At 36.9% G+C, this 17,995-nt stretch overlaps 2 protein-coding genes and 1 long non-coding RNA gene across 3 annotated transcripts in view; 1 reads left to right on the forward strand and 2 right to left on the reverse strand.

Annotated features, from left to right (window-relative positions):
- The window catches only part of LOC115623396, a 32,383-nt gene that overhangs the window by 6,821 nt on the left and 7,567 nt on the right, over nt 1–17,995 (forward strand). The gene's annotated exons all lie outside the window — the stretch shown is intronic.
- Nucleotides 386–2,830, reverse strand: LOC115623391 (protein artichoke). Its single transcript, XM_030517697.1, has 2 exons — nt 2,760–2,830; nt 386–2,176 (listed from the first exon to the last, which is right to left on the reverse strand). The coding sequence occupies exons 1-2, from the start codon at nt 2,808–2,810 to the stop codon at nt 485–487; spliced, it is 1,743 nt and encodes a 580-aa protein (XP_030373557.1). The 5' UTR covers nt 2,811–2,830; the 3' UTR covers nt 386–484.
- On the reverse strand, nt 10,795–14,982 carry LOC115623392 (sensory neuron membrane protein 1). Its single transcript, XM_030517699.1, has 7 exons — nt 14,794–14,982; nt 13,885–14,042; nt 13,667–13,814; nt 13,065–13,319; nt 11,484–11,990; nt 11,239–11,417; nt 10,795–11,180 (listed from the first exon to the last, which is right to left on the reverse strand). Exons 1-7 carry the CDS (start codon nt 14,902–14,904, stop codon nt 10,922–10,924), a joined length of 1,617 nt encoding a protein of 538 aa, XP_030373559.1. The 5' UTR covers nt 14,905–14,982; the 3' UTR covers nt 10,795–10,921.

The following is a 17,995-nucleotide window of genomic DNA, read 5'->3' on the forward strand; positions in this document are numbered from 1 at the left end:
GGAGCGACCATTGTTGATGGTATTGCTGTATTTGTTTGCATTGGCTGCCCTTTTTTGTGGCTCGTACGGATGGCTCTTTGTGGCAAGTTCGTTCACCCCACCAACATATTTGCTTGTTTGAAAAAAATCAATATTGAACAAACAGTATTGGTCAAATATTTGATTGTGTAATCGAAATTGTTGATAAGATTTGTCTTTCCAAAAGTCAAAGTACTCTTAAACTTAGGTAAGAGAATTATATGACAATTCCAGATTTCTTTTCCAGTTTTGATTTTTTTTTTTTAAATTTGTCAAGTCTTACAATAAAGTCAAAGAGTTTTTAAGCTTTCCCTTTTCCTCAAAGATGAGAAAACTAATCCCCTGCTTCTAGATGAGCATTGCTTGATCAGTGTTTTGAAAAATTCTGTATTTATAACATTTGTTGGATCTCTACTTTTCTGGTTTTTGGTAATTATAATAAAACAAAACTTTCAAACACAAACAATTAAACGGTTATGGTCACTTGTTTCCAGAACGTGCTGTTCAAAGTCTCAATTGCCTTCATTTTGGCATCCAATGCATTAAATTGTTCAGAAACGCGATCCAACTTTTCTTCAAAATGCTGCACAACAACCTTCAGTTCCTGTCTCAATTTATTCACTTCCTCGAGTGCGGGATCTATTTTTAGTTCCTGAAGGTTCTCCACACTCGCTGATGCTTGCGTGTCCATTATCTCTGGCCGCGGCTCCAAACTTCTGCTCTCGAATTCGTTCGACGAATCATCGTCCTCTGGCAGACGATACATGCAAGCGATGCCATTGATGTACTGGCCTGGGAAATACTGATCGAATGCATCCACTGTATAGGTAATGCCATGGGGCCTAATTAGCAAATCCATAATTAGATTGAGGTTGTAACAATTCCAGTTGTTGGCATGTATGTAGAAATGTGTGAGGTGCGAGAGTCGATCGAATGCATTCGGATCTATCTCAGTCAAGTTGTTGGCCGATACGTTCAGTTTGCGCAACTGTGGCATGCCCTCGAGCGCTGCCATCGGCATTTCCGTGTGACTTGTATTGCTGATGTCAAGCAGTTCCAGAGCGGGTGTTTGCCAGCCGGCGGGCAATTCCTTAAGCGCCGGATTGTCGGACACATCCAGATGTTGCAAGTTGGGCACACGGGACAACGAGGCCAATTGGGCGAGCGAATTGTTGCGCAACTGCAGATGCTGCAGTGCCTCGGGCGCCGAGAAATATAGCTCCATCAGTCGGTTATCGCTCAGATCGACATTCGTCACTGAACCGTACACATTGACACGGTAGAGCGAGCAGTTGCGAGCCCATAGGTAGCCGGCATTTAGGTTCAGAACCAGAACGTTCAGCTGCTCATTGTGCGATAGATCGAGGTTCAGCAGCTGCTGACGCGGCTTCACTGCTTCCCTATCTTGTTGTTGTTGAGGTTGAGCTTGTTCTCTTTGTTGTTGTTGCATTGGCGAGCGGAAGGCGTACTCTCCCAGCTCACGCAAGCGATTCGTGTGCAATGACACAATCAGTAGCTGGGAATTGTGCGCAAACAGCTCATTGCCAATCGCACGCAAACGATTCTGGGCCAAAACCACTTCTCGCAGCTGCTCCAGATCATCGAATATATGGTCTGGCAATATATTCAGGCGATTCTCGCTCAAATCCAGATGACGCAGCTTGCGCAAACCTTTGAATGTTTGCGCATGCACGTGACGCAATTTGTTGCCATCCAGAAAGAGATATTGCAGCTCAGTGGCAAAACCAAACACACTCGCCTCCAGACGGTGTATATTATTCCGACTCAAGAGCAGTACTTGCAGCTTGTTGGCCATCAGAAAAGCGTCCCAAGTCACGTGCCGCACATTACAGCCTCGCATGTCCAACTCCTTAAGTTCCAGCTCGTAAAACAAGTGCAAGGGAAAGTTCACGAACGTCGAGTTCTCAAATGTCAGCCTCTCCATTCGCTTCTCGCCTCCCAATTGGTAGGTGGCACCATCCGGCGCTATTCGCACCTCCGTTTGTAAATCGAAGAACGCCACCTCATCCGCCATCGGGAAATTGAAGCCTTGACAGCGGCTTTCAACCAAATCGCAATTCTCCCTCAAACTGTTAATGTTTCTTAAGTGCTTGTCCTCCATATTATCGGTCACAATATCCTCATCGGCGTGGCTTAACTAAAAGGAAAGAAGATACAACAAATCGGGTAAAATAAGCACAGATTATTGAAAGATTATAACATTATTGAAAGAAATTGTGGCTCAACTGAATGGAAGACAGATAATAACATTGTTAAAGAATTGAACAGAAATGCTCATGCTTTGAATCAAAAGTAAACTTGTTCATAATCTTGATATTTTAAATAATGATCTCAGTATTTCTCAGTATTACTTTTAAGATTAAAAGATTATTTATTTAGTAATACAACTAAGCTGAACAGTAGAAAGAAAATTGATAAGAGGGTTTGCCTTTTTTTTATTAATACTTTAAAGCTGAGTTGATTATGAAAAAAAAGGAAATCCAAGCAGAAATAAACAAAAATCCAGCATAAATTTTAATAATAATTTGTTGGTGAGAGGATTTTATCTGTTCAGAATCAAAATCAAACACTTAATCTCCATTATATATATATCAGTAATCCTCTAGAGATCAGAAGATTTCTCAGAGAATTTAGTACAGCTGCATTTTGCAATTAATAATTTTGTATTTTTGTTTATTTAATACATACGAGTATATAGTATATACTCTAGTATGACTCACAGTTGTGCTGAGGATCCATAGCAGAGATATTAGTTGCTTTCGGGCGTACATGGCGTATGCGTGTTTTAACTCGACAACGTTTGCTCAGCGACTGAAATGCTCATCACATTGCGATAAGCTCGGCTCGTTACTCAAAATCGCTTCATATTTATATTCTATATAAAATATATGTATAACATATGTTTATTAGCACTTTTTTTTGCCATGCTATATAATTTATTTTCTATTTTTCATGGTGTTTGATTTTGTTCAAAAAAAAAGTTGAAAGAGATAGCATTTATATATACTCGCACAGATGTATATAAAGGTATTCGTGTTTGTTCTGTTGCCATTATTTTGACATTTGTATAGGAGTATATTTTAAATTTCATTGGAATTGTGAGCCCAGCTAATTGGAAGCTGAACATCCGCACTGTATTGAACAATGAATGCAAATTCTATGCGAAATGTAATGGGATGGATATATACTTATACATTTGCAAAATGAAAAGAAATAATCGCAAATTGCAAAAGTCTCACAACTTGGATAAAAAAATACTTAAAGCCTTGAAAAATTTGCAGGCAATCAGAAAAATATAGTGAGCACTTTTTGAAGTTAAAAAATAATACTTTTGAAAAATCTATTTTTTTTATATATTTTAAATTTGTTTTTATATTTATTTATTTAAAATATTTCATTCAAAACTGTATTTTTCGTCGATATAAATACCATTTGTTCACATTTGACGTTAGTTCATATATTTTTATTTGATTTTTTGTGTTCTATTATTTGTTTAAATTTTATTTATTTAAAAAAAGGTTATATATTATTAGTACTCCTTTATTTTAATTTATTGTATTTTATACAATTTTTTTATTTTTCATTTATTTTAATTAATATATTTTTATTATTATTTACTTTTTTGCTATTTTTGTTTTTTCACATTTCAATTTTTAAAAATAAAGAAATGTTTGATTCTATTTGTTTTTGTTACTAACCTTTCTGGTTTCTGGATTAAAATGGTTCAATCGGTCAAACAGATATCTTTAGACTTCAATACTCTGACTACAAATATAATTCGCGCGTCCTCTATCTACATCTAAGATCTGTAGTGTTAGGTGCCCGAGTGTCTCTGCTGCTTGAGTAAACAATGTTATCAACCATCTACTATATATTATAGAAACATTATATATGCAGAACTCGAGCTCTTGTGCATTAAACGTGTTCAATCAGTCAGATATTATCTTTGAACTTTAAGTCTCTGAGTAGAAATAGAATATATTTCGCGTGACATCTATCTACATCTAAGATCTAGGTGCCTGAGTGTCTCTCCTGCTTAAGTAAACATTGCTCGTTTGTCTGTCTTATCATATATGTATATAGAAATATATTTGTTTGTAGGCACTGTCATAGCCACTCTACCTTGTATGTACACAAACTTCTCTAAAAAGTACAAATCACTGGTCTGATAAGAGGAAAAAAAATACTTGACTAGACCGTCAGACGTTCGCAATTTTCAGTGGATTTCAGTTAAAAACGTATATAAATAAATGACTTGGGCGTGCAAGTTTCTCAATATTTTGACATATCAAAATTCTTGAAATAATTCCTATTAAATGCGAAAATTGTTTGCAATAATTTATTAAAAGATCTAATTTTATTTGTGCGCATAAATTAAATGTTAAATATAAATAGCAGAGAAAATGTTAACAAACACAGCTGTTCGGCAATATTAATAGGGTAAACAAAAAAAAGCAGAGAAAATGCACTGAAATGGATTAGAAAATGATTATGTGTGAATCTGAATAAGCGATATAGACTATATATCTTTGTAGGTACTTTATAGCAGAATGCTCTCGACTATATTGCAAATTTAGCAAAAATAATTTCCTTGTATAATTAAACAATTTGTTGCAAGCAGTCATTCTTGGAAATCTATTATCGTGGGAACTTCTGTTTATGCCAAAGCATATGATTCATTTTACAGTGAAATCGTGCACGCTTTCCTACCCTTGAAAAACTGGACAAAGAGGAAAAATTAAATCGTTCTACTTCAAAATGAACAGACAGTTAAATATTGTGTCCATTCCAGAAAACTGTTTAAAGGGTGTACTAGAAAATCGCTAAATATACCTATATGTCTGAGCACCCGTTCATCTGTTCGACTGTATGAACCCCTATAACTTTTGAAACATAACAGCTGGGAAACTTCTATTAAGACTTGTTTTATCCAAACTTTGAGCGAGATTATTAGAAATCATAAAGAAAGCAACTTGCTGTATATATTTAAGAATTTTAAATAAATCATTCACAATACGAAGCTGCGTTCTGGCAATTTCTGAGAACTAAACAGCAGGCTTCTACTATCCAGCTTATGTTCCATTGACGTTGTAATTCAGGTTTTAAAAATGTTGCTATTGTTGGCAGACCAAGTGGGTAGGGTATGCCGAAGTTCTCATTGCTTCAGTTATATTTTAATTTGCTGCCCAAATAGAAATTTGGCACGCTTGCAGAGACCTCCAATATAGTTGTCGTATTGGAGATGGAAGAGCTGAAATAATATTTCCGAACTACAAAATCTTTGCTCTAACAATCAGGCATTTGTTTTGAAGATGTAGAGGGCTGGACCGTCATCAAGGTATATTATCACTTACTATGATCGCAATGCATTCTAGAATATATAAAGGTATTTGAACAAGATTTACGAAGATCCCTTTCACATAAACCGAAAATGAGTTTTTCAATCACAAACAGAATTTTCTTCGAGGAACCTGGCCTTTTTCCTTTCCCGCTCTTCTAACTCTCCGACAAAATATGAATCATGCAGAAATTGTAGAGTATTTCGACAACGACTTGTCAATCATGCGGCAACGATTTATCACACCTTGCTGCTTTTCACATTTAGTGCTGGCTGGGGCTTATTTATTTTATTTATTTAATTTGTTTGCCTTTTGGCATTTGCTCAACAAAATTATGAGCAACAATTGGTTTTGCAAAGATTTTGCGTTTCGAATTTGTCGTTGTTGTTGTAACATACTAAGTATAAGTACAAGTATGTGTGTTTTGTAATTGTGCAGAAAATTGGCAAAAAATTAAACCTCTAGCTACTCGTACCATCAGAATTAAAAATGTGATTTGTAGAATTTCATAAATAAAGTAATTGTTAGCACAAGTTGGGAGGGCTACTTAACGACTATAATTTATAGTGCTTGGAAATTATAACAATTTGTTATCAGAACAAGTTAAACCCGTTGCTAAGAACAATTCCTATATGGAATCAAAATTGTGTTCTTACAGCTTATGGAACAAAATAAAAAGTAAACACAAAATTAGGTAAAAAAAAACATGCAAACAATTTATTATTTGTTGGCTGGAATTAATTTAACCGGTTTCCAAAGTCGGGTAAAAGTCGCTGCCGATATTTATTTGCGTTGCTGATAAGATGGGCGGGCGAACAAATAAATAAACAATAGCCACGCCAATTTGCATTTTCTCAAATGCCCCTGTACATACATACTTGTACATACATTTATATAGTCATTATAAATCATTATCGACATACATATGTATTTATTGCTAATTAGTGCAAATGCGAGTACATACTCGTACATACTCTTGCATATACATAGTACATATGTATATAGCCGCCTTTATTATTTGCCATATGCTTTCACTCGTTCCGTTCAAAGTTGGCGATTGTTAGTTGCTGTTGCTGTTGTTGCTGTTGTTGTTGTCGTTCAATTGAAACGGCATGACTTCGTTTAGCGATCAATTTTTGTCGTTTTTCCAATTCAATTTGCCGCAATTACTTTGCATATAACAACAACAACAACAAATACCGAACTCGCTCAGTCTTCGCTCCCCAATTGTTGTCGCTGCTGCTGCTGCTGCTGGCGTCCTATTGTTTGTTGCTGGCCGGCATTTAATTTAAATCAAATTTTCCACAATAGTTGTGCTGTGTAAACAAATGACTCAAAGTCTTAACAATCAGCGTCTGAATGTTTGCCTCTCTGTAAATACATACATACATACTATATATGTATATACACGTAGGGGTACGTATGCTTACATCTATGGAATATTTATTTCATTAATTTGTTGTTGACTTGACGCCTGGCTTATTAAAATGGGGCCTTAAAGTCAATATCCATACTGTGCTTGAGGGCTGTCAACATAAAACTGAATTTTCAACGCCTACTTCTGCCTCCAATTGAACCCAAAAATTTTGCCCAATGCGGAAAAATTAATCACCATTAAAATCAGACTTTAAAGCCACTTCTTTTCAATTTAACCCAACAATTTAGCCCAATGTCAAACAACTAATCGCAAACCCCTTTAACAACTTTATCAAAGTAGAGAATACCCTAAAATAGAATTAATATATAATTATTGGGGGAATTTCTGTTTACGCTTCGTCAACAAATACGAATGGTCGAAATAAGTGAAAATGTGTTATAAACTTAACTTAGATAAGAAATTAAATAAAATAATCTAACTAAAGTTTATATAATGTCTATTGGCTTCGACATGTGGTCAGACTAAAAAATAGTAAGCAGCAGATAAATTCTCAAACCTGGTGCGGGAAATTTATTTGTCACTCTCGACTCACACCCGTTAGTGGTCACAGATTTCCCCGGAGTTATCAGAGATAATTAAAGTATAAAACAGAAGAAAATAATATAAAAGAACAGAAATAAACAAACAAAATAATTTCAATAAAAATTAATGTAAAACTAAGAATTGTTCAGGAAGAAAAATAAATGAAATAAATGCAACAAAAATGATAAGAAAAATTCAATGTTTTGAAACAGGAGGAAGATTTGTTCTGGATTCTGCTTATCTTATATTCAATAATCAAGGCAATCCGAGTTGCAGTATTTTCATTTTTGTCGGCATTCCATTGCCAAAACTCTCACCCCACTGTTATTTCAAAGTTGTGTTTTTTGAATATCGAATTCACTTGTATGAAACCTATACTAACATAACTATGCCTCATTAATCGAGTTACGAGAGCTCGTTGAATAACATGGATCGCACATACTGTATCTTGACTTAACTACTCTTATCAAACAGTAGCCGATTCCCCATATTCTGCCCGAACTTGGCACACATTGCAAAGCACCAAATGGAAAAAAAGTATAAACTATATATATGTACACTCAATACCTCAAGTGTGGGATTTAAGCGTCAGTCACACAGCTGATATAAATGATTGGTCATAAATTTATACATTGGGGGAACTTTTGGTGCTGAGTGCTTGAAAAATTAGACATAAAAGTTCCTCCAAACGTGCTTATCGCCGTCTACGCCTCAATAATCTTCTAAAACAACAAATGCCGCGCTCATTGAGCAGTTTGCAAATTTTTATGAGCGTTTGTTTTTAAATTCGACACGATATAGTCCCTACGTACGACATCATGAGTCTAACTAATTATCAGTATTATCTAAAATCGACTTCGATGGGGCAGTTCCTAGAAAAACAACTGAGAAGATTTAGAAAAACAGAGCTTAGGTTGATTTCATTCTTTGTAACAAGAAGCTTATTAGTGGAAATACAATTTAAACTGGAAGCAGAATACTTTTAGGGTGTACTTTACGGTTTTGCTATCCGCGGGATATTTAAAATCAATTCATTTTTAAAGTGGTCGATAAAGCATAATTAAGAATATTTCAAATAACATTTCTGAAGATGAAATTATAGAACCGGCTTCGATTCCATAAAATAGATAAAATTCTGCCTAATCTAAATCAATTTGAAAATTTTTGATCTATCCTCGATCTTTCTTCCTACCTATTTATCGATCTATCTCGATCTATCTCTGGATCTATTTTCCGATTCATCTCTCCATCTATCTTTCGATTTACCTCTCCATCCTTATATTAATCTATCTACCTATTTATTCCATTTATTCTTTTGGGGAAACACTAAACCATGGAGAACACAAAAATCATTACTCAAGACAGAGAAAGAGAAAGAAAGAGAGGGTAACAGAAAAAGCAAGGAAGGGAGGGAGGGAGAGAGAGGGAGGAGAAGCTCTAATTAAAACAAATTCGCCTAACTTTTGCTCAAAGTTCGAAGTATGAGTTGAATGACAGAAGATGTTCTTTCAAAGCCTGCTATTTGCTGATTAGCATTTGTTTTGCTTTCAAACTAAGTAGAACCGGGTCGGCGTGGTTGGCACTTCTGTCGCATTGGAAACTATTCGGTTTTTATTAATTATATGACGCCATTAAACAATTAGTTGAATAAAGTTCAAGACCAGTTCTCTATAGGGCCACATTTTTCGAAGGCCAAGCACGATTCTGATTGGCTTGAAAAAGCAACTCAAGCAAGTGACACATTTCAGTTGCGGAAGTCTCGAGCAAACATCAAGATGTCTGTGTTTTTCTATCGTTGTTTACTATTTGCGGTTATCCATTTAACGCCCGCGCTTGCCCTCTCACCCGTGGAAATTCCAGTGCCAGATCTCGCAAGTAAATGCAATGAAAATGTGTGTGCGGAATTGCGTTACGAACAGAGTTCAGAGGTGGCGTATTTCGTTAATAATGCTGTGCAAAATCTACTCAACTATACGAGTCTGGTGCTGAGCGGCTCCAAGCTGGCCAATCTGCCATTGAATGTGTTCGTCACGCTGCCACAATTGGATGAGCTGAAAGCCTATGGCTGTAACATAGAGCACGTAGTTCCCGAGTGTTTTCAAAATGCTCACAATTTGCTAAAACTGGATTTGGGAGACAATCGTATCGGCCATTTGGAAGATAACATATTTGTGTTGGCCCCACAACTGGAGCAGTTGAGATTGTCGGACAATCAGCTGGAATTGCTGTCAGCGCAAGTCTTTACGGGTCTTAAGAATCTTAGGCGCTTGAATCTGTCTAATAATCGTCTCAAGAGGTTGCCAGCGGATATTTTTGCGAACTTGTTACAACTCGTTTGGGTGGATGTGGAAGAGAATCAACTTGCGGGCTTACCAGCCGGTCTTTTCGGTCTTCAACACAATCTGGAGGAGTTTTTCGTTACAAATAATCCGCTCACACACATAGATAGTAATACTTTTCAGACTGTGAAACGTCTAAGTCTTGAGGATTGTCGGGAACTAAAAACGTTGCAATTATCGGCCAATATAAGTGAACTGCATGCCCCGAATTGTGGCCTCAAATCTGTGCAACTAGATGGATATGTTTTGAATATAGAACTAGACGAGAATAAAATGTTGGAAACGTTAAAACTAGCGCAGCCGCAAGTTGTGCAAAAATTGTCGCTACGATTCACAAACCTGCGGAATTTGGATTTTCTCAAGCATGCCAGTGCCCTGAAAGATTTGAATTTGAACGGCATTGAAGAGCTGCCAGCGTTGCCAGACCCCTGGCCGGCCACAGAGCTGAAACGCTTGACACTCTCGCAAAACAATCTGACCGCCTGGCCCAGACATGTTCTCAGTAAAGTGCCCGATCTGACCTATCTGGACATATCCCACAATATGTTGCGCGAAATCTATGTTAAGGATTTTGATTATTTCCGGCAATACGATAGGTTTTATATCGATGACAACGATTGGGACTGCGAACAGTTGGAAGTGCTGCTCGCAGAGATCATAATACCACGAAATCTAATCGTGATCTATGATGATGATATAACCGGAGAATATCGGCATGGGGTGCGCTGTCGTAGTCCCAGTCCCCCGACAATTTGCAGCAATTGCAACTGTCCATTTCTGTCCGCCAGCTAAGAAATTGTCATCAACAACGACGACTATGACGATGACGATGTTTCTTTGTGCAACTCGAGGACAATGACTTTTTGTTATAAATGCGCATAAATTACAGCAATCATTAAGCAATTGTGTTACGAATAAAAAATTTATATTAAAAAAGGGGGACGGCATTTAATGGAAAGTCGGAAATTAGGTTTAATTCTGAAACTGTGCTGGAATATTAAACCATCGATTGACGATGATGAAATAAATATTTTCAATCGATTTATTTATAAAGATGATTTGTTTTGTCAGCAAAGTACTTATAGGCCACTATGACGATCAATAATATACTCTTATCTGCTTTTGAAAGTTTCAACAACTTTGTATTTTATTAAGTGCTTTGACTAAAACAGCAACAACAGCTAAAAGCTAGATCTAACAGGTCTGAGAAGTAACTACGGTATGCATTTTTGTGCAAAGAAATGCTAATAGCGCTCTCTTGTCTCCTTGGGATTGGAGAGATCAGCGCCTGGTATGGGTGGCAACTGTGGTGGGGGAGGGGGGGCCGTGGGCTTCGGCTTGGCGATGACATCGGAAACCTTGTTCGATTCCTTAATGATTTTAGGCGGCAAGGTTATATCAACGCTATCCGACTGCTGATAGAACAAGTAGGCCGAGGACATGAGACCCACCAGGGAGAGCGTTATGAGCGTCCAGCGCAGACCAGAGTTGAACTTCAAGCCACTGAAAAGGGTAAAAGAGTGTGTTAGGCGTTTGCAAGTCGAAAATAATTGGGACTTACAGAAACAGCGTATACTTCAGCATATTGGTGTATGTCTTGTTGAGATGAACGCCCTCCTCCACCCAAAACATGGGCATTATAAGCTTGGGAAGGTGCCGCATCGGCTCAATGCCCTCGACCGCTTCCATATCCAAATTGAATTGCAAGCGTTTGGCCGCCTGAAAAGGTGTGCCCGACATCTGGATACGAAAGAGTACAACAGAGTGTTCACAAAAGCTGAAAATTAGAGCTCATGCAGCGCTCACCAATTCAAAATCTATGTAGACCTCATGGTCCTTCTCGTTCGGATGCAAACCATCCACATCGGCCACCAGCTTGGGATCTCCTCGATAGAAATGCGGCATGGACGCAATCAAGGGTCCACCCACACATGGCGCTAAATTCATGGTGCCCTTCGGTGGACATGTGTCCAAATCTTCGGGATCATCGCAGAAACAATGCAAGTTCTCATCCGCTCGTATGTCGCCCAAGTCCAGTGTGTATCGCAATGCGGGCATGCCATGATACGACGACTTATGCTGATAAACGGCGCCCAGCGATCGACAAATGTCGGGCGTGAAGGCCCAGATGCCCGCATCGCGTTTCATCGCTGGCGGGAACACAGTCGAATCCGTGCCTATGAACTGATTGCAGGCATCGCCAGGCCAAGCGTCCAGTTCCGGTTCGTCAGCAAATTTTACAACCTTGCCCAATTTCTTGTTGTTCTTGACGCCCCGACAGACTGTGAAGCGACCGGCATCTGAATGATTGGACTGCACCATCACATCAATTGAAAAATCAAATCAAAACAAGTTAATCTTTGGATTTACAATCATATTTTAGTATTTAAGACAATTCTTTGAATTAGAAATTTATTTTTAATGTGCGACCAGTCTAGATTACAAGAAATTTAATTTAGCCTTCCATACCTCGACTAGGGAAGGAGGGTCCCTGTATTGAGCACCTCTTTTATGTCAACAAATAACTACCCAATCCCCCTTCATAGTAAAAAATATATAATAAGCAAGTTAAATCTACTAAGCTTCTAAAATATTAATGTAGATAATGTGATGTGTTTAGAAACTGAATAAAAACAATAAAAGAAATATAAAGTATAAACAGAAATCGCATTCTCTTTTCTAGAAGTCTTTAAATCTGCTGCATGTCGTGAAGCTTTAGAGTTTCACGGTGCTGTAATTATAGAAATTTCATATTTTTCCAGTCCTTTCCCTAAAAAGATGTTAAAGTAGTGTGGAAAAAGCCTACTGGCCCGCTTTTCTATTTTCAAATTCCCTCTTTAATTTAGACCTTATTGCTCAAACATATCTGATTACATCTTTTATAATGATGTTAAGCATATTATGCTTTCACTTCTTAACTAATATTTGTCGACATAGGAAATAATCTTTTACAAGACCAAACCAAGACATCAAACATCCGCAAATCAGAAACTAATGATATTTCACAAACTCACATTCGAATTCATGCTTTTCCATTGAAATCACATCAGAACCTGATGCGGAACCACAAGCTCATATTCAAATGCTTCTCCATTAAAGTCACATTAAAAACTGATGCGATTTCAAAACTCACATTCAAATCCATGCTTCTCCGTTAATGTCACATTAAAAACTGATGTGATTTCACAAACTGACGCGCAAAGCCGTGTTTCTCAATTGAAATCACATCAGTAAGTGATGCGATAATTCGTGCTTCCCTTGACTAACTCATCATTTTAAATCAAATCAGTTCAAAATGATTTCAAATGCATGCAATACCAGAACTCCTAAGTACCATTAGTTTTATATTCGATATAAAATATCTATTCACACAAACAATTCGCTTACCTGACCCAAAAACGAGAAGAGGAAATGTGTCTGATTCACTTGCTTGGCCTGTTTGACCTCGCCGGTGTAGAATACGGTGCAGAGGGCCTTTGCTGCAAACTCCTCCGAGGAGCAATCCACATCGATGCCCCGAAAGAAGATGTCCATAAATTTGGTGGTCAGGAAGGCTTTCCCCTCGGGAAATACTAGAGTCAGGGCTTTCGAAATAAGTTCCATCATGGCAGCGCGTTCACGCAGCACGGTTATGCCGACGGGCTGGCAAGTGAGTTGAAATAAATGTTTTGGAGAGAAAAAAAGTGAGGTTAGACAGACAGGCTGCATGATAAATCGACGCTAATTGCAATTCATTTGCAATTCATAAAGGCGTAGGCTTCTAGGCGACGTATAACAGCTTTGTGCAAATTGTTGTCTAATTTGATATTTTCACTTTGATAAGTTAACGATTTTATTATTTTCGTTGGGAATGGCAGACGACAGCCAAGTATTTGCATAATTTATACAACTACTGTTGTGAGATCATAAAGGCTAGCAGTATGGCTAAATGGGTTGGGGCTCTCAACTTATTATTTTGATTAATTTGAAATGTTTTCAAGTCCACTCACCTGCAGTAACGGATGCGGCATTGTAATCATTTCCTCCCCCGTCAACGGACTCGAGGCCTTCTCATTGAAAATAAATGTATTTCGCATATTATAGCTGACCGTATCCTCAACGACATCGTCCACCAAATCATATTTGTCCTTCCACTCGCTAAGCATCATTGTATTGAATTTTTGAATTCTTTGAATTTGAAAAACTGATTTAACGGTTTCATACGCACTCGAAAACAAATGGTCCCACTTCCTGTACGCGCGGCTTGCCTCCCTTTGTAACCTCCTCGGGATTGGTCACATTAAAGACATAGATATAGAAATGCAACGGAAATGGCGTGGCTGACCAAAGATCCCGTACATCAGTGCCCGGCTTGAGCGTTACTTGCTGGAGTCAGACATAAATATAGCAATCATATATATATACATATATATGGTAATATACATCTAATTCTGTTTTTAAACGATTTTGGTTTAACGCGGTTTTAAAATTAACAAGAGAGAACGCTACAGTCGAGCGAGCCCGGCTGTGTAATACCCTGTGCCCAGACAAATTTCCGGGACTGGGTTATATGCGCCCATAACAGAAGCAAGAAGAAAAAGAAGAGCGAACTTGATGCTGCAATTTGTGGGCGTAGTACTGGAGTAAAATTGTTTCGCTAATAAGTATTCTTAGTATTGACCGATTCGGATGAAATTTAAAACAAAACTATAGAATTGTATATAGATTATGCGTGCAGTTAATGTAGCTTTTGAAATGTGGACAGTATTGACCAAATTCTGTAGCGGGGGAAGGGGGGAAAAATTAAAAAAAAAAATAAATAAATAAATAAATAAACTCGTCCTTTCTCGGACCTAGGAGAATCTGGATACCAACTTTGGTTATTCCAGCTTTTATAGTTTCTGAGATCCTTGCGTTCATCCAGACAGACGGACAGACAGGCGGACGGACGAACTTGTTTAGATGTATAAAAATTTTATATATGGTTACACGGCTTTATTCCATTTAGTGCGATACATTTTGCTTATGATCTTTGTCTTTTTTACACGGTTGTTTCTGGAACCAATCTACCGTGTAAAAACAGAATTAGGTGTATATAGTTGTGGAGAAATTGTGTTCACTTTACACACACACACACCTTCGATATCATAAACTTTAGGATCTTGGGAAATATAACCCAACCGTATATAATGCCAAATATGAGCGCACCGGCCGACACAGCCAGCAGCTTCACGCGATGCACTTGCATATTGTTAACTTGGTCAAGAACTTGCTGGTTGTGAACTCTAGATTTGGGACTACTAGCTACTCCATGCAACTGCCTAACACGTAGGCCACAACACTACTGAATTGTCTCGACCTGCAACGACATCGGACAAGTGTGCCTATCTATATAGTAAGTCTAAGTAAGGGGCGCTAGTACGTGCGAATTTTGCTCAACGCATGTACGAGTATATACAATGTATGTATGTTTGTATGTATATGGGGAGCTTCAGTAGAGCCAGCTCTGGCATACTATATTATATATGCATGGGGTAGCAAACAATCTGAGAACAAAATGATTATTAACATTACTTATAAAATCAATTGGTTGGTCGTACACACATATCTATCTGGCATTGTTATTTCATTCTACACTTGGAATTGTCTTTGCTGCGTGGCGCACATTAAAGTCGGCTATATTGATGGCCAAGTACGGTTTGGGCTCGCAAATATGGCGGCCAAAATATAAAACTGTTTATTATATTGAAACATATAGTATTGCTCAATAATTAGCCCCTCCATCTCTCAAAAAGATTCCAAGAATAATTTGATAATTAGTATGTATTTCGAGTATGTGAGAAAAATCCAATTCATGGAATTCATGTAACATACTAATTGGTCCAAACATTACATTCTATTGAAGATTACAGGAATATTAGAAAATAACCTTTGCTTTCAAATATTTCGTCATTGGATTTAGAATTCTACATAAATGGTAAACAAATTTAGTGTCTATTGAAAATTTTAAGATATAATTTGAGAAAAGTACACTCACATTTTTTCAATATTTCGAACACAAATTTATGAAATTCTTGGATTAAATGGATTTTAAGCAGAAATAGTCTATTGAAGATTTCAAAAATAACAACAAATATTAATTACTTTACTTACAATTATAAGAAAATATGAAGAAAGGTTCGTTGTTTCTAAAAACAAATTCATTGCATTTTCGTATTTAAAATCATAGTTTTTATAAAAGTAAGCTTCTCTAAAGGTTTCAAGAAGAGTGTAGCTAAAAAATGAATGGGCTGGTTTGGGCTGTCGTTCTGACAGACAAATAATTTACACACAAAACTTTTATATTTTTGTAAAGAAAACTTTGTCTTTCAAAAAGGTTCGGGTATGTAGGAAAAAATATTCATTCATTAGATGCGAATTCATGGATTTGACGAATGGAACTGACTAACATAACAGAACACAACCTATTTCTCTCTGTTTGGTCAGGCAAATAATTTGTACGCAAACTCTTCATGACACTGACAAGTCGACTTCAAGAAATCAAATTAAATGGAAAGTTATTACCGCGGAAAATTATCTTTTAATGTTTGGCTGATTTGGAAAATTTTAAAAATTTGTGTGCAAATTTTTGTGTGTCTGCCCATAGCTCAGTTGATATTCATTGTATTTTTTTTTAAATGAAAAAGACTTGGAATGCACATTTCTTCGCTTTCTAAATAAGCCTCCAAGAAAAAGAATAAGACTTTAATGTAAAAACTATTGCATAAGTAGCTAGTCTATGGAGAAATGGAATATCTGTCCTAATATTTCCTCGCTTCCTTAATGGGCTTCAGTACCCGTACTTCATAAAGGACCCACGAAGAATACCAACTAGTAGCTAATATTGTCAATTGTAATACGTTTTCTGAGAATTGCAGCTAGAAACTATAGGACCTAATAAACGAAGAAAAGTGTAAATGTCTGGCGAAATATTTGCTGCAAATAAGAAGATGTAATATCTGGCAAATCAGCCATTTTTAAACATAATAGTTTTTCATTTTTATTATTATTATATTAAAAATTAACAAGATGTTATTTTTCTGAGAAAATGGTAAAATATAGCGACCGATTTGACACAACCCTTCTTTCCGCACCATCTATATGACCCCTTCCATGCCATACTAACGATCTTTAGAACTTCTTTAAAGATAAGTCTTATCGGACACTAAGGCTCTCTGAAATCTATAGTCTATTGATAGAGGCTATACATAACTATCTGTGTAGTGCTATAAATAAGAAAAAATTCACATTTTGCCAAACAGTTTCATCGCTCTCTTGCCACTTTGGCGAGCCGTTCTGGCCAAATTCAAACAAGTTTGCCATTTCAAGTGGCAAACGGGTCGTTAAACGAGTATAACCGAAACAAATGTGACTACAAAATAGGTAGAAGTCTCATATACAAGGCTTACTCGTGCGTAACGCAACTATCGACTAGAGAGGCCCACCACACATACAACTTATCGGAACCATACTTACATAGTACAAGTATATATTATATATGGCACACCCACGTCTCTACGCCTCACTGCAGGCACGCAGAGTAGACCTTCAGATAGACTCTTTACGATCGCACGACTTTGGACTTGAACTAGTTGGAAGTGTTGCAGCCTGTTTAGAGGGAATATAGTACGAGTAATTCCTGAGTCACACCTGCGCGGAAATCCACAGCAATAATACTTTTACATTTAACCTTTTGGAAGTTTCTGCGAAACGTGTCCAGTTAATTGCTGCAATTAGTAGCCAATTGCAAAGTGTAGGCTATAAGTAGAGGATAATAGAGAGACATTGCTTGCAAGAAAAACCTTGAGGGACCTGTCAATGCCAATAACAGATTGTAAGTACTATAACAGTGGGGTACAGGATCTAAAATTGGGAATATGGATTGTATATTGGAATTTCTCTGAAATGGATTTTTGGATTCTAGTTTTAAAATCTCACTATCATCTGCCTCCAAATATGATTATCCCTTTGAATCCAAAAAAAGTTTTGGAATTTAAAGAATAATAAGTGATATATATGATATAGTAAGCCAATTGCCTGCGTTATTTTATAACTTTTTTTGTTACTATTGGTTATATTTAGTTATTTAGAGATGAGTAAGTTTTTTATTAAATCACTGTACTGTCGCATTTAATAATAAAATGTTTAACACCTTAGTCAGAATAAAATATATAAATGAACTGGTCATGGAACCTGAAGAGCTGGTGTTTTTTAAAATAGACTTATTATACAATCCTCTCTAAACCATTATCAATGTTATCCAATGATGAGAAAACGTTTTCACTGTCATTGAAATTGAA

This window comes from Scaptodrosophila lebanonensis, unplaced genomic scaffold, assembly GCF_003285725.1.
Source record: "Scaptodrosophila lebanonensis strain 11010-0011.00,11010-0021.00 unplaced genomic scaffold, SlebRS2 tig00000053-arrow-pilon, whole genome shotgun sequence".
NCBI lineage: Eukaryota > Metazoa > Arthropoda > Insecta > Diptera > Drosophilidae > Scaptodrosophila > Scaptodrosophila lebanonensis.

What these genes read in the sequence shown, in the direction of transcription:
- LOC115623392 (XM_030517699.1), bottom strand. Translation starts at nt 14,904, where the DNA reads ATGCAAGTGCATCGCGTGAAGCTGCTGGCTGTGTCGGCCGGTGCGCTC. An exon ending in TGCCGCATCCGTTACTGCAG is followed by an intron (nt 13,320 to 13,666) that starts GTGAGTGGACTT and finishes CTCACTTGCCAG; the next exon opens with CCCGTCGGCATAACCGTGCT. An exon ending in TCTTCTCGTTTTTGGGTCAG is followed by an intron (nt 11,991 to 13,064) that starts GTAAGCGAATTG and finishes GTGATGGTGCAG; the next exon opens with TCCAATCATTCAGATGCCGG.
- LOC115623391 (XM_030517697.1), bottom strand. Translation starts at nt 2,810, where the DNA reads ATGTACGCCCGAAAGCAACTAATATCTCTGCTATGGATCCTCAGCACA. An exon ending in TATGGATCCTCAGCACAACT is followed by an intron (nt 2,177 to 2,759) that starts GTGAGTCATACT and finishes CTTTCCTTTTAG; the next exon opens with TTAAGCCACGCCGATGAGGA.